At 63.9% G+C, this 15,363-nt stretch overlaps 1 protein-coding gene across 2 annotated transcripts in view; it reads left to right on the top strand.

The window, feature by feature from the left end:
• Positions 1–1,079: 1,079 nt before the first annotated feature.
• Positions 1,080–15,363, top strand: part of ZC3H3 (zinc finger CCCH-type containing 3) — an 83,131-nt gene continuing 68,847 nt past the window's right edge. For both annotated transcript variants that reach the window (XM_053896099.1, XM_053896098.1), the window contains exons 1-3: positions 1,080–1,210; positions 2,582–3,890; positions 4,948–5,144. In XM_053896099.1, coding sequence (XP_053752074.1) covers positions 1,123–1,210; positions 2,582–3,890; positions 4,948–5,144 — 1,594 coding nt within the window. In that variant the 5' untranslated portion in view covers positions 1,080–1,122. The remainder of the gene's footprint in view (positions 1,211–2,581; positions 3,891–4,947; positions 5,145–15,363) is intronic.

Genomic DNA, 15,363 nt, shown 5'->3' with positions numbered 1-15,363 from the left:
ACACAGCTATTTCTAAGTGTCCCATTCAGCGGCATTAAGTACATTCACAGTATTGTGCAGTCATCATTTCTTTCCAAAACTTCTTCATCGTTCCAAACAGAACCCTGTACCCACAACGTTTTAACTCTCCATTCCTCCTTCCCACAGCCCTTGGTTACCTCTAATCTACTGTCTCTAGAAATTTGCCTAGTCTAGATATTTCACAGAAGCGGAGTCATACAACATACGTCCTTTTGTGACCCGTTTATTTTACTTAGCAAAGTGATTTTGAGGTCCACCGTTGTCACAACGGGGATCGAGAAGCAGTACATTCCTCTCCGAGGCTAAATCATAGTCCACTTTCTGGACAGACCACATTGTCCATCCATTTATCCTCGGGGACAGCTGAGCCGTTCCACGGACCATTGTGAATAGCGCTTCATGGAGCAGCGGCGTGAGTCCCCGCTCTCACTCCTCGTGGGTGCACACGCAAGGTGGAACTGCTGGGTCATATGGTAATTCTAGTTTTGACCTTTTGAAGAACCTCCAGATTGTTTTCCCCAGCAGCTGCACCATTTTGCACCCCCCAGCAGCGTACAACGTTTGTACATCTGTTTTGCACTCGTTCCCGCTGATAAACCGAAATCTTTCATGTTTTCAGAGCTTCCCCGCCCAGGGACCCCTCGTTCCGGAGTTTCCTCTCCTGCCCTGGCCCACGGGGCAGCGTGAACAGAGAGCCTCTCCGGCGCTCGTGCCACCAGGTCCCCCGCAGAGCCTCCACAGCGTAATTCTACGCGGAGAAGGAGCTGCGCTGCGGCCGAAGACGGGTCCGGACTTCGGCTCCTCGCCTGGTCCCACAGGGAACGAGAGCCCGTAGCACCGGAGCCAGCTGCCGCCGCACCAGGTCCGAAACCACCCGCCTTCGGCCGTCTCCGGGCCCGTGCGCTCGCGCCCCTGGCCGGCGCGCCTTGCTGACGTCGCCCCGCCCCTTGGGCTGTGCGTGCGTGACCCGCCTTTCCGCCGGCGTTGCCAGGACGACGGCGCGTTCCTCGCAGCCCGGCCAACGCCCTGGCCCAGCTGCAGTGCGCAGGCTCGGAGCTTCCGTGGGCCCCGCCCCGCCGGCGGGGAAACAGTCGCGCGGCGATGACGTCTCGGGGGCCTGGCCGGGCGTCGCGGACTCCGGAGATGGAGGAAAAGGAGCAATTACGGCGACAGATCCGTCTCCTGCAGGGTGGGTCGGGTCGGGCCGGGCCGGGCCCGGGTCGCGCGTCCCTTTCTTTACCCTTCCTTACCTCACGAAGGGCCGCTGCCCGCCTCCCCGAAGGGGGTCGCTCCGCGCCCTCGGTCTGGACGGCCAGGTCGGGTCGGGTGGGGGCGTGGGTAGGGTCGGGGAGGCGGTGGGGAACCCCGAAGGGCATCCGGGCCGGCCGGGGTCAGCCCCTTGCCCGTTTCTCCGGACGGGTAGTGCGTGTCCTTCAGGCGCTGCAGCGGGTGGCGGCGGGGCCGTCGCTTAGTAACCGGCGGGAGGCATCCCCCCCCAACCCCCACGGGCGGGCACTTCCTCGGCGCCCTGTCGCTCTCGGTGCCACCAGTAGGGTGGAGAGCTTGACCTGGTGTCGCGTGGCAAAGCCCCTGGACGCCTCGTCTTGGCTCCTTCCCTTCACACAGTCACAGTCCTCTTGATATTCCAAGGCCCCCACTCGCCAGGCCTCAGTTTCCCATCTTTTCAGTTTTTACACCCAAGTTGAGGTTTCTGTTCTGAAAAATTTCCCCGTTTAAAGTTTTCCCATGAAGAGAAGACTTAAGGATTTGGAAAATGTGTGTGGGGGAGAGTCCAGGCGGGCTGGTCCAGCCTGCCAGAGGCTTCTGTCACAGCTGTCCTGGCGTGTCACCAGGTCTGGACATGGCTTTTCTTGGGTTTGGGGACGGGACTTGTGGTGGGCAGCGTTGGCACGGAGGACTTAGCTACTGGTTTGCCGGTTGAGGCCTAACTCCCTGGGGTGTTCCAGCTGAACCTGTACCCCTCCGGCCCCGGGACCGCTATCCCCTGTCGGGCCTCCAGACAATCAGGGCTCTTCTCCCCTTAGAGGAGGACGGTGTGACATTCCCATCAACTGTGGAGTGCCGACCCCTGTGTCACTTGTCTTACGCTCATTGTCCCGTGCGCCAGGCAGGGGGGATTATTAAGGAGTACTCCTGCCTCCTTTGCATCCGTGGGCAAGCCAGAGGGCCTCCGTGGCTGACCGGCCCCCTTGTTGGGCATTAGAGCATGGGGCCTTGCTGGTCTCTTCATATCAAGTGACATTTCACCTCAAAGCATTGTGGACCCGGTATAATACTCCCGACAGATTAGGAACATGAAGCCACAGGGGTGTGTTTTCAGTGTAAGCGACTAGGATGGAAGCAGACTGATGGGAAAGGCTCATGGGAAAGATGGGCGGAGGGAATTCGGGCTGAACTGTCCTGGGGCCAGGCGGGGGCTCACGAGGGAGGTGGGGTCTGTGGGGTGTCTTGTCGGCTGATGCGCCTCCGGGGGACTGGGCTGTTGGCTGAGTTTACTGTCAGCCTCTGGTTAATTGAGCCCGTGATTCTGCCTTCTCAGGTCTGATCGATGACTACAAAAACCTCCATGGCAACGCCCCTGCCCCGGGCACGTCGGCCGCTGCCCGCTGGCAGCCACCTGCTTACAACAGCAGCAGGGCCTTCGGTGCCAGCTACCCTCGTCCCGGCCGGAGGGGCTTCTCCCTGAGCCATGGGCCTGCATGGCGCAAGAAATACTCCCTGGTGAATCGGCCCCCAGGAGCCTCAGACCCGCCCGGTGACTGTGCCGCACAGCCACCTCTCAGGGCTGGGGGCAGCCGGGGTCCTGACCCCGCGCAGTATGTCCTGGAGAGGCAGGTCCAGCTGAGCCCAGATCAGAACATGGTTATCAAAATCAAGCCACCATCAAAACCGGGCTCAGCTAGCGCTGCAGGGGTCTCTCGGGGTTCCTTGGAAGGATGTGAGGACCCCTCCTGGAGCCACCACAGGCCTCAGGAGGGCGAGGGCGAGCCCCCTGGTGGGCAGCAGCAACCCTCGAGGCCGGGAAGAGCCAAGGGGAGCTGCGGTACAGAGGACCCCCTTCTGGTCTGCCAGAAGGAGCCTGGCAAGCCTCGGGTGGTAAAGTCTGTGAGCAGCGTGAGTGACAGCCCCTCCGAGCCCCGGCGGACTGTCAGCGAGAGTGCGGTTGCGGCCAAGGCACGCTTCCTGTCCCCCACCCTGCCCCAGCGCAGTGGCGCGGCTCCGGGCCGGAAGGTGGGCTCACACTCTGTGGCCAGCTGTGTCGCCCAGCACCTTGGAGATGGGAGAGTGAATGCTGGCCACCCGGATCAGCCGGCTTCCTCCGGCTCGGTGGCAGGCCCAGCCAGAGCAGCTTCTGGACCCAGGCAGGCCCGGGAGGCCTCACTGCTCGTGTCCTGTCGAACCAGCAAGTTCCGGAAGAACAACTACAAGTGGGTGGCTGCTTCAGCCAAGAGCCCCCGGGCCACTCGCAGGGCCCTCAGTCCCAGAGCAGCCTCGGAGACCGTGTGCAGGGCCCCCTTTGGCACAGCGGCACAGGGGGAGAAGCCACAGCTCAGAGCTGATCCGGATGCCAAGCCCAGGAGGTCGTCCGCGTCCTCCACGCTCGGGGCCTCCCCCAGCAAATACAAGTGGAAGGCGTCCAGCCCCTCGGCCTCCTCATCCTCCTCCTTTCGTTGGCAGTCGGAAGCTGGCAGCAAGGACCATGCCTCCCAGCTCCCATCTAGGTTCCCCCCAGGGGACAGACCGGCAGTGGGACCCAGCGGCTTGAAGCCCCTCTTCAGTGAGACCACACTCTCGGCTTACAAAGTGAAGAGCCGCACCAAGATCATCCGGAGGCGGGGCGGCGCTAGGTAGGTGCCCCTGCCAGCACCCCAGGGTCCTGTCTGGGCAGGCAGGGGGGCAGGCCTGGGCCTGGCAGCTCCCTGCTGGGCGTGCGGAGCGTGTGGGAGGGCTCACCTGCGGGGCCGTGGGAGGAGGAGATGAAGCATCACCGGCCACGGGTCCAGCCGAGCGTGGCTGGCGGCGTTACTGTACCCAGTGCAAATGAGGCTGGGGTTACTGGGGTAACCGGGGCTCAGCCAGTGACGACAGGGGGAGCCCTCCCATCTCCTGTTGGTGACAGACCAGAGGCTGCTGGGGCAGCTTCTGTTCCGGGTCCACTGGGTTTGCGGATGATGCTTTATACCCAGCTACGCACTAGGTGCGCAAACCCAGGGCGCACCGGGAAGTCTGCCTCCTTGGCAGCCAGGTGACCAGGGGAGTCACTGTTTCACTGAATACGGGTCGTTTCCCTGGCCCTCCACCTGCAAGGATCGTGCAGAGGCTAAAAAATGGCGTTGTGGCTCAGGTTTGGTCTGGGGTTCGGACTTCATCACGGCAGCTGGTAACTGCGAGGGCAGAGTCACTCTCACTGAGAGTCCCCTTTGGAGGTCCTTCCTGCTGTCTGACCTTGGTCCTTGGCCCTGCTCTCCCAGACAGTTAAAAAGTCCCCTGCCTTTTCAGGACAGCCGTCCTGTCTCGGCTGATGTGGACAGGGGAGCTGTGAGCAGTGGCCTCTCCTGCAGAGGTGGCTGGGGGCAGCTGGTGGCGGCCCCTCCCCTGCGGTGGCTCCTTAGCGCTGCCCCCAGCCCCCAGCCCCACTGGAGAGTTCATCCGGCCTAGGGACACCGAGGGGACCTGGTGCAGATACACCGGGTGGGGGTCAAGGGTCGGGAGCCGCTCTCCCTCTGCCCCGGCTCCGGGCTCTCAAGTGGGGGAGGAGCGCACGGGCCGCTGCTGAGAAGGCGGGCAGGCTGGGACCTCCCGGGGTGATTCCACGGTGCTGGGGTCTGGATGGGCAGGGGTAGATGGGGAGAGCCGCCCTGCTGGGGGAGCCCATTGGGACCTGCCTGCTCTTTGTCTCTGCAGCCTTCCCTGCGACAAGAAGAATGGCGCCCCGCCTGCCGCCACCGCCAAGAGCCAGCTGAGCCTGCGGCGGAGGCAGGGCCCCCGGGGGAAGAGCAGCCCCGTGCTGAAGAAGAACCCCAACAAGGGCCTGGCGCAGGTCACCAGGCACCGGCTGTGCTGCCTGCCTCCTGGCCGGGCCCACCCCCCCACCAAGGAAGGTAGGCCCGGGGGGAGGGGGTCATCTCCTGCAGCGCCGGCTCCGCTCGCCTGTTACGAGCCACCTTCCCCGTCCCGAGGACGCTCAGCCTGGGGGGCGGCGGGTGGCTCGGGCCGGAGTGGAGGGGCGGTCCGGATGGACGTCTGTCCCCACAGATGAGCCGTCACACCGGGACGCTGCTCAGGGCTGGCCGTGTCCACAGGCCCCTTCGCGTCCTGCTCCGGGTGCTGGGGGTCTCGGAGGCATGGGGCGGGGCGGTCCCTTCCACTCTCCTGCCGCCTGCATCCTAGCCCACGGGCACCAAGACGTTTCCGTAGTGACTTGCCCCAAGGAGGGTGGGTCGGGGCAAGTGGAGATTGGGTGGCTGGGCCAGGCGCCTCAAGATGGTGATATTTCAGTGAAACTTGAGTACCAGGGGTGTCGCGTGAGGCACCTTGGGGAAGGATGTTCCCGTCACAGGCGGCAGTGTGTTGAGTGGCCACGGCTATTGCAGATTCTTGCTCTGAACGGAGGCTGAGGGGAATCGGGGACTGTGGCTCTGGTGCCTGGTGGCTGACTGTGACCCAAGTGGGCCCAGCTGGTCCCAGCTTTCTGGGTCCTCCGTGTGCAAGCTCCCCTTCCTTAGCGGGTCGGAGAGCGAGCGGACAGTGTGATCCGGGCCCCAGATCCGCCCCTCCGGAAGGGCCGCCCTGGCCTGCTGCTCTCAGACCCGCCGGCACCCAAGCTGGGGTTTCTGCCTCTGGCTGGCCTGGGAGCTCCCTGCTTCCTGCCCTGCCTTCTTGGGGGCCAGAGTGCTCCGCAGAGCTGGGTTCCCGGAACGCCGGTGAGCATCCGCCGGGCGTCACCCCCCTTTGCTGGGCCTGGAAACAAGTGTTCGTGGAGTTGCCGAGCCAGGTGTTGAGTGGGGCAGGGTTACACAGACCGCGGCCTGGGCCCCTCCATACCCTTCTTGTGTCCCAGGTGCAGGGTGTCCTAATGGAGGGGTGGGCGCCGAGGGGGTTTGCAGGGCATCCCAGGTGCGCACACTCGACCTCTTCAGCCTGTACTCTTGGTGTAGCTTGGCCGCCCTCCCAGGAGTCTGGTGGGGCTGGCCTTGACTGTGGCCTGGCCAGGCCTCTGCTGTCCGTGTCCCCAAGGAGCCTGGGGTGGGGGCAGACAGGCCTGAGCCAGACCGTTGCCATTCCCCATAGCAGGCACCCCAGAGGAAGGAGCGCTATTCGTACGAATACTTCTCCCGACTTGTTACTGAGGGCCTGCAGCCGCGGACCCCTCTCCGGACGGGGCAGGGGGCGGACGACTCTGGGGCCACCAAACAAAGCTGAGCCTTCCTGCCAGGCAGGTGGTCAGGTGTGCCGTGTGCCCTTCCCTGCTCCCAGCAGGAGGACTCTGTGCGGCTGGGGGCTGGGGCGGGGGCTGCCGTGGGCGCGGACTGGATGGACCGGTGGGCAGTGGGCCTGCTACCGGAGCTGCTGGCTGAGGGGCCTCTGGGGAGAGAAGGACACTGGCCACGTCGGCCGCGTCCTGGGGCCATGGCCTGGAGCTGGCACCCTCACAGAGCGACCCAGGCCAGTATGTTCTAGGACACTCAACTGTGGCTGCCAGGTGGACAATGGCCTGGAGGAGTGAGGGGCTGACGGGGGTGCTGGGTCTGCGGGTTTATGGGCGGGGAGGGTCTGTGGGTCACCCTGGAGCGGTGCCCGCAGGCTCAGGCCCACATGCTTGCGTACCTTGCTTATGGGGCCTGGGATGTGAGAGGAGGAGAAAGGCTTTGGGCAAGATGGGGTTGGGGGGAGGGGGCTGACACAGTCCCTGCCTTTACACTTCTCTCCACTAGGGGGCGAACGGATAAGTTTGTAGTTAGAGGAGAACCCTCCATCCCCACTGCCCTGGCCGGAAAGTGCAGGGGTTGGCGGGGTGGGGGGGAGAGGCCTGTTGGGGGAGGGGCTTGGAGAAGCTTCCGCTCACTCATCCACTTATCCATCCCCCCCATCCATCCAACTGTCTGTCCGTCCATTCGTCCATCCGCCTATCCATCCATCCACCTTCCATCCGCTATTCCCTCAACCTGTTTACCCGTTTATCCGCGCACCCTCTTATCCCCCCATCTGCCCTCCATCCCCCATCCCCCATCCGTCCTCCAGCCCCCATCCTCCATTCACGTGTCCTCCACCATCCTGCGTCTCCCCGCTTACGCCTCACCATCACCCCAACCATCCGGCGAGCGTGCATCGAGGGCCTCTGTGCAGGGCAGCGTGCTGGCTCCCGTGGGCCCTGACGTGCTGGAGCCGCATCGTTGTCGTGAAGACGGACAGCTACTGGGTGTCGTAAACTAGCTGAAAAGCTCCTCTCAGGTGGTACAAGCGCGCTCAGAGGAAAGGGAAACGTGGGATAAGGCGGTGGAGAGCTGTTGGGAGGGGTGGGTGGTCAGCTTTAGCCAAGCGGTTGGCGTCTCTGAGGAGGGGACATCCAGACAGACCGGCGTGAGGAGAAGAGAGGCGTAAATGCTGTGCCTGTCCGCGGGTGACGGGCACGGGTGGGAATGAGCTCTGCCGTGCTGCAGGAGCAGAGAGGGGTCCTGTGTGGCCGGCTTCCCTGAGGGTGGGAGGGGCCGAGGCCAGAGGGAAGGCGGGACCTGATGATGGGCGGGTGGGGCAGGCCTCCGTAAGGCAGGGGGCGGTGACATGGGACCTCCATGGGACCTGCATGAAGATGCTCGGGGATGCGAGGTGGCTGTGTTGGGGGAGTGTCCGGCAGGCCTGGAGGGTCAGTGAGCCAGGAAGAGCCTGTGGCCACGTCAAGGAGTGGGGTCCTCATTCTCAGAAGTGGGCAGGAAGCTCAGGGAAGATGCTGGTGCACGGGCCTAAAACGCTGGGCACGTGGCTCCAGACATGCCACCCTGCGACCTGGAGACTGGCCGAGGAGGTTGTGGTGGGACCAGGAGTGGGGACGAGCATTCCCCTGGTTGGAGGACTACCAGGGAGTCAGTGGGTGACTCCCCCAAGCACCTTCTTCTGTAGGGTCCACAGGCTTCCCTCTCTTGTGTCCCTCCTTCCCCTGCTGCACCTGCCTGTCCCCAGGCCAACTGCGAGCTGCCTCACACACAAGTTTCCGTTTACTGCCATGGGCATTTGGAGTGCAGACCCTGGGCTCGGGCTCGGAGCCCTCCGGCCGTGCCTTCCTGTGGTGGACAGGCCGCTTTGAGGGTTCCCTTCCCCGTTTCCCCACACAGACCATTGGCTCAGGTCCAGACTTCCTTGGAGCAGTGTAGGGGAGGGACCTGAGCCCCTGTGGGCTCCTGCCGAGTGCGGGGGGGGGGGGGGGGTGCGGGGGAGTGCGGGAACGGAGTGAGGACAAGGGTCAGGCTTCCTGAAACTGCCCGCCCCCACCAAGGTCCCTTCTTCAGCCTTGCCGAACGGCCTGGTGGCCAGCAGAGGGCGTCCTTGCCCCTCTTATTCGTCCGTCCACCTTTTTCTGGTAATTGATTGCCTAATTTCCTCTTTATGTGAAAGAAAGCAGATATCAAGTAATTTGCAGCAATAACCTGCTAATGCTAGGCCAGTATCGAAACTCCCCTGTTCATTTCAAGTGGCAGATAAAACACTAATACATAATTATCCTTGCAAATTGGATTGTTTTAAATAACCAAAAGGCTACGGCCAGGAGAAAGCGATCCCATCTCCCTTGAGTTACTATTGCAGTGTAATTGCCGCGTTCAATCAATTTCCCTGGCATTAGAAATTCCATCACAATCAACATTAAGCTTTATTCATTGTGATGGCTAAGAGCCGGGCCATTTCTCCTCTTTTTCTTAACTGGCAAAATTAATCAGGGAAAAGATTTTAAACATTTACCCGTGCGAAAGAGGTCAGCTCTGCCACTATATTGCTCAGCAGATAAGGGGGCTAATAAAAAGAAAATTGAATTACTAATGATCACCAGGAACAGAGTGTATAAAACCTGGCAATCGCCGGTTCAGGAAAAGGGAGAATCAATTTTCCTGGGACAAGGTGTGCTCATTTTTTATTTTGGCGCATATTATCAGCAATTTAATTTGAGAGCGCATAAACAGGAGGAAACAGTTAGGGAATAATGAGCCCGGAGGTGTAAGTGCCGCAGGCTATATGCTGTACACAATTTATTTGGCACAACAGATAATCGCTTTAATTGAATTCAAAACTGCATTGTTCAGCAGCCGTGTGGCCGCTGGTGCCTTGGGCCTTGGGGACTGAGCATTATGAAGATCTTGCCCGACTCCTCCTCCTGCTGTCTCCCCTCTGCCTTTCCCTCGGCCTCCCCTCCCGGGCTCCCCTGCCCTCCGACCCTCCTGCCCGGTTCACCCCGAGTCAGACTTTGGTGGGGGGGGGGTGGGCCAGGTGGCCCCTTGGGGACACCGTGTGACCCCCCCCTTCCTGTGCTCCCCACCTCTCTGCCTCTCGCCTTCCTTCCTCCACTTTTCTTCTGGGGATGAGTCTGTTGGCAGCTGGGGTATCAGGAGGTGACACTTGAGGAGGGGCCCAGGGGAGCTCCATTTGCTGAGGATTGGTGGGGTCTGCCACATTTTAGCTGCACAGAGACCCTGCTTGATCCGTCTCAGGGCGTCCAAACAGTGGAGAAAGCAGAGACAAGAAAACCTCTCATAGACCTCAAGAACGGGTTCCGATTTACCACCCATGTAATTGTGGCAATTGGTGGTTCCAGCTTGTGGTGTCCACAGCGCACACGGCTCACGTTGGCCCCCGCTCCGTTGCAGGGTCCGGGTGTCTGGGCCAGCTCGGCTGGTCTCTGTCCACGCTGGGCCCAAGGCCGTGACTTGGGCCACCCTGAGGCGGCAGGCTTGGTGTGCGCCTGGAGCGTGGCTTGTATAGAGTGGGTATTTCCCAGCCCACTCGCACCCGTGCCCTGGGCCAGGGGGCTTCAAAGTGGCCGCAGGGCATGGGGTCCCTGCCAGCCACTTGGAAATGTTTGCTGTCGTGTGCCAAGGAAAAGCCATGGGTGGGTGGGCAGGTGGGTGGGTGGTGGTGTCACCTCCCAGAAGCCGCTTGGGTGGGAGGGCCCTGTGCCTCCCCTGCTCAGGATGACGGTATTCTGCCCTCCTCTCCCTCCCCTGCTTCACAAGCCTGGCGCCTTGTGCAGGACGCCCCGGACCACACAGAGGAGGGGCTGCTGTGGTGGGTGAGGGTGAGGGTGAGGGTTTGGCGGTCACGCAGGGCTGCGGGGGCAGGGATGCAGCTGGCGGGAAGAGCCTAGTTCTCACGGCGGCCTCAGGGACAGACCAAGGCTTTCCCAGAAGCCAGGCCTCACCCTGCCACTTTGCCCCCAAACCTCTGTCCGCCGTGTGGGCCGCGTGGTCTGGAGAAACTGCCGTCCCCTGTTGCAGATGAAAGTGGGGTGTCCGCTCGCCTTAGGTCACTGGCAGAAAAGGCAGCTGTGGTCTCGGACCCTTGTGCGGGTCTTGCCGGGTCTTCAGCATGCAGCCCGTGACAGTCCCCTGGAGCTGGTATGCAGCAAGGGGGATCTCTGGCTGGGCCTGCCCGGTGCTGGGGGGGACCACCCCGTGACCCCAGCCAGAGGTGGGGCACCTATTCCCTGTGTCCAGGTTTCTCCGAGGAAGGGCTCAGGGCGTGTCTCCCCACGAGAGCTCTCTCGGGCCCTGCACCCACCCTTCCCCCAGGACCTGGGCGCCTCAGCAAGCCCCTTGGGTGGCCGTTCTACCTTCCTCCTGGCCCCGGAGCAGGGACCCGATGCATGCTCAGTGGTGGACCTCCCTACCCCCCCGCCCCTGGCTGGAGACGCTGCAGGCTGTCCTGCCCGTTGCCCATCCTCTCCTGGCTCCTCAGGCAAGTGCACCTGGCCCGCTGTCCTGGGGCTTGAAGGGCTGTCCCGTGGTTCCTGGAGAGGTCAGAGCAGGCCCTCTCAGACTATCTGGGTGTGCCCAGTTTGTGCAGAGACGTCTGCGGGGTTCCCGTTGAGCGGGCGCCAACTTGGGGCACTCGGGCTGTGCCTTCAGGGGGCCCACCCGTTGCCGGCCCGCTCCTCCAGCAGCCGCTTGAGCAGTGGCCCGGGGAGTTCTCTAACGCAGTTCTCCCTTTGCTTCCTTCTCGGAAGGCCTGTGGCTCCCTGTGCATGGAAGAGGCCAGGGCTGGGCAGACAGGGCCCCCCTCTGGCCAGGGTACCCAGTGACCGGGACGGGGTGCCGTGGGGCAGGCAGTAGCACTGCAGCGTCCCTCTTGGGAGGCAGCCCCAGGCCCGCTCGGTGCCGGGCAGGCCCGTGTGTAGCGTGTGCCGGCGTTACGGCTGCGGGCGGGTCGGTGGGCAGGGGGAGCAGAGGGAAGTCCCGGATGTCGCCCTGGGCCCCCACGGGGAGGAGGCTTGTTCTCACCACTGGTGCCGATGGCCGTTGGGAGGGTGGGGAGCGGAGGGTCTGGCCAGCTTAGAGGGGGTGCGGTCAGGCGGCGGGGTGGGCCCTCCGAACTGGGTGGCCTCCCTGGGAGGCTGTCGGGTAGTGCCCAGACTCTAGGGCACGGTGCCTGAGGAGCAAAGAAGCTGGGGGCAGGGGCGTCACTGCCCGCCCAGGGCTAGCCTCCTGGACGTGACATGGGCCTTTTGTGGTGGTTGGCTAGCTCTCCTCTACTGAGCTAGCCCGAGGCTGCCCGTTCCAGCCTTGGGGCATGGGAATCTTGCCTTCGACACCAGGGGCACCTCTCTCGGGCCCCAGGCCCTGTGCCGTGGTCAGGGACTTGGCACTTCTGGCCCCAGCCTCAGGAGGGCCCTGGCTCCTGCCCCCCCAGCCGAGGGGGAGGAGGGAGGGCTTCCTGTGTCGCGGCAGGGGAGGGAGGGGGGCCAGGGAGGGCCCGGGCTGGGTGACTTTAAGGAGGCGTGTCCCTCCTGTGTCGCCGGGTGCTGGGAAGCCAGCCCAGGGGTTGGGAGCCTTCCACACCTGGGATGGGGCCAAGGGTCGTGTGGGGGGTTGCTGCCCTGCTGGTTGAAGGAGCCGGGAGGTCAGGGGGCTGGGCGGGGCTTGGTGGGGGCTGGCCGGGATGGCTGCCGCGGAGGGTTCTGCCGTGGCTGGCGCTCGCTGGTGCGTGGTTGTCTTGTTCGGTTTTACCAGGGTAGATGGCGTAAAGAGCAGTTAAATCCGGAGTCCTGCTTTCCTAAGGAAAAGAGAAAGTGCTGAATTAGGCGCTGTGAGAGGCAGCAGCGGCAGCGATCCTGGAGCCTTGCATAAATTATCAGGCGCATCGGAGGCCTGGATTTCAGTTTGTCGCGGCCGTGCTAATGAATTGCTCCGCAAGGACTGGCGTGGGAGTGCGCGCGTGCGTGTGCGTGTGTGCGCGCGCGTGCGCGCGCGCGTTTGCCTGGCTCCTGGGCAGCTTCGGAGCCCCGAGGGAAGCCGAGGGAAGCCGTGACCACCACAGAGCTGGGGGGCTCCCGAGTGATGCCGTGAAGCCTGTCTGGCTGGGGCAGGAGGAGTGGCGTCCTCAGGGGGGCGGGACACCCCTCCCGTGGGCCTGGGGCTCTGTGTCTGGTGGTCGGACGCGCTGCGGGCCTCCTCGCCCACCGCTCCCAGCCCGGTGTGAGGGTCCCTCTCAGCCTGGTGGGCTCGCGGGTGCCCACCTGTCAGCGGGCACTGGGGTGCGGGCGAAGGCTCTTCTACCCCCCTGTCCTGCCACCTTTCCTGGGCCCAACCCCTCTCACCCCTAGGAAAGGGGGCCAGCTTCAGCAGGGGCCTTCTTGGGGGTTCGTTCACTTCCTGGAGGTGGGGCATGACCTTCCAGGTCTCTGGAAGTCGACACCTCTCCACAGCTGTCAGGATATTGTTGGGCACACCCTCTCTCAGGCCTGGGGTCTTGTTCCTCCCCCTGGGGCCTGGGGCACCCCCCCCCCCCCCATGCCTCTGTCCCCCCACGGTACCCTCGCCATGGACACCCGCGGTAGCACCAGGTCCTCAGTGTGCTCGGGCCAGGCGGGGCCACGGGTGGCCAGAGCTCCACACGGATGTGGGTCCTCGTCAGGGGGCCCCCGCGTTCCCCCCGACCAGCAGTGTCCCGTGCTGGGTGTCCACTGGCGTGCCGGGGTGAGGTCCTGGCGGGAAGGAGGCACCGGTTTCCTTTGGTGCCCCCGCACGGTGCCGGGCCGTCATGGCAAGGGCAGGGGGCCGGGGAAGAGGAGGTCTCTGGGAGAGGAGACAGCTCAGCCAGCGCCTCCTGCCCCTGCCCGTGGGGCCCCGTGTCTTCTTGCCACTTTCTCCTCTCTCTCTGCCCCCAGGAAGCGAACGTCTCTGAGTGTCTCCGAGCCCTAAGCTGGGCTAGACATGCGGCCTGGCAAGGCCCCAACAGCAGGGGGTGAAAAGGAGGGGCCGACAGCCCAGATGTGACTCCTGGTGGCAGAGAGAAGACAGAGAGAGACTGGCCAGCTGGCAGAGAGGCAGGGAGGGGGTGCCTGGCTGGGCAGGGCTTCCAAGGGCCAGAGGGCCGAGAGGGGCCCAGGACGCCATGGGGGCGCTCTGAGCAGAGAGAGCCCAGCCTCGGCTTTCTTCATCTGGGATTGCCTGGAACAGGGGGACAGAGGGCGCGGGACGCCTACAGCGGCAGGGGGCCTGCAGTCCTCTGCCGCCTGCCTCTCCCGGCCCCAGGGGGACTCCGTCAGTTCCTCCCGCTGCTTCATCAGCGGAGTGCTGGGAACGTCTTCCTGTTCTACCTCTGCCGACAGGCTGCCGGTCTCCTGAGCCGTCCTGGCGCTGGGCTCTCGGGGAGGCTGCCAGAGGAGAGGAGAGAGCTAAGTTTACTGAGCGACTGCTGTGCAGACGGAGCTCGGGGTGACCCAGCTCCCGGAGGCAGAAAGTGAGGCCGGGGGTGGGGGTGGGGGTGCGCTGGGCCTTCCCTCTGTGGGCAGCAGTCTGCACCTGACTGTGGGCCTGTGCCCACTTCTGTGGCCCGCGGAGTCACGCCTCGGAGTGTGCCAACCCTCTGGGCTGCGTGCCAGCTGCAGAGCGAGTGCTGGGTGTCCCTACGGGGGTGGGCCCTGGGCTGGGGGGAAGCTAATGGCCCCGGGTATGGTGGTAGGCACGGGGGCTGCTGTGTGACCAGAGAAGTCCAGCAGGCGAGGAGGTGGGCCGGGAGAGCCCTGCTCTTGTCCCCAAGCCCTGCCCTGGGTCTGTGGTAGGAATCTGGTGCGGGCTGATGGCCAGACTGGCCGCCGTGAACGCGTCCTGAGTGCCAGATCCTAGCGCAGCGTCCGGGAGCGAAGCCGGCAAACTCCTTGTAGGCGCAGACAGACGGAGGGCGCAGAGATCCTCAGGCTGGGCGGCCCCCGGACTGTGGGTGGCCCCGAGAGGCCTGGGCATCCAGTTGGTAGTTGGCAACGGCCTCAGCAGGTTGGCCTCTCAGTGCCCCTTTTGTCCTGTGGGCACCGGGGCTGAGGTAGACCTGTCTTGACTGGAGGCTCATACCTTGGCCCTGGGAGGGCTGCGGGCTGTGGACCCCGCCTGCTGTCTGTTGCCCCCTGTGGCATTTGGGGCTGGAGCCAGGGCAGTGGGCTGGGGGCGTGTGCCCCAGCTGTCCCCTTGGCACGTCCTGGCCCAAAGGTTTTGCCTCACAGAGGAAGGGCAGGTGTGTGATTTGGAAGCTCCCCAGGAGCTCTCCCAGTGGAGCACCGCCCCCCGCCCCTGGGCTCCTGAGATACAGAGCAGAGCAACAGCCAGGCTCTTGCTCAGGGACGCTCGCCCCAGGGACAGGCGCTCACCCCCAGGGACAGGCGCTGGGAGCTGCCTGGGAGGAAGTGCCCCAGAGGCCTGGTGTTGGGGGTGGGGTTCTTTCCTGCTAAAGGCAGCTGGGTGACGGAACAGGACACGTGGGGGGTGGGACACGGTGTCCCCAGGCTGGACCTTCTGGTCTAGGCCTCTGGAGAGGGATTGGAGCTGAATTTAGTAGGGGACAGCAGTCCTGTGGTGTGTCCCCTTCTGTGGGCTCAGCTTCCTGATGGTTGTGTGTCTGGCCCCATCGGGGGCAGCAGGGCGAGGCTGCCGTCGATCGCTCCCGAGGAACCCGCACAGAGAGTCCCCTCCCCGGCATACCTCGGCCGGCCCTGTGTCCACCCGGCAGCGGCATACCGTGGGACTCTTGAGAGCAGGCGGTGTGGCCCTGAGTCAGACCCGAGCTGCCCTTTGTGGTTCCTCTGCTTGGTGTGGGGCTCGGAGGGGCAGGTGGGCACCCCACGGAGGA

Source organism: Panthera pardus, unplaced genomic scaffold (assembly GCF_024362965.1).
Source record: "Panthera pardus isolate Hobbes unplaced genomic scaffold, ASM2436296v1 HiC_scaffold_7, whole genome shotgun sequence".
NCBI lineage: Eukaryota > Metazoa > Chordata > Mammalia > Carnivora > Felidae > Panthera > Panthera pardus.
Note: the sequence above shows the minus strand (reverse complement) of the source record. Positions and strands in the feature narration are given on the sequence as shown.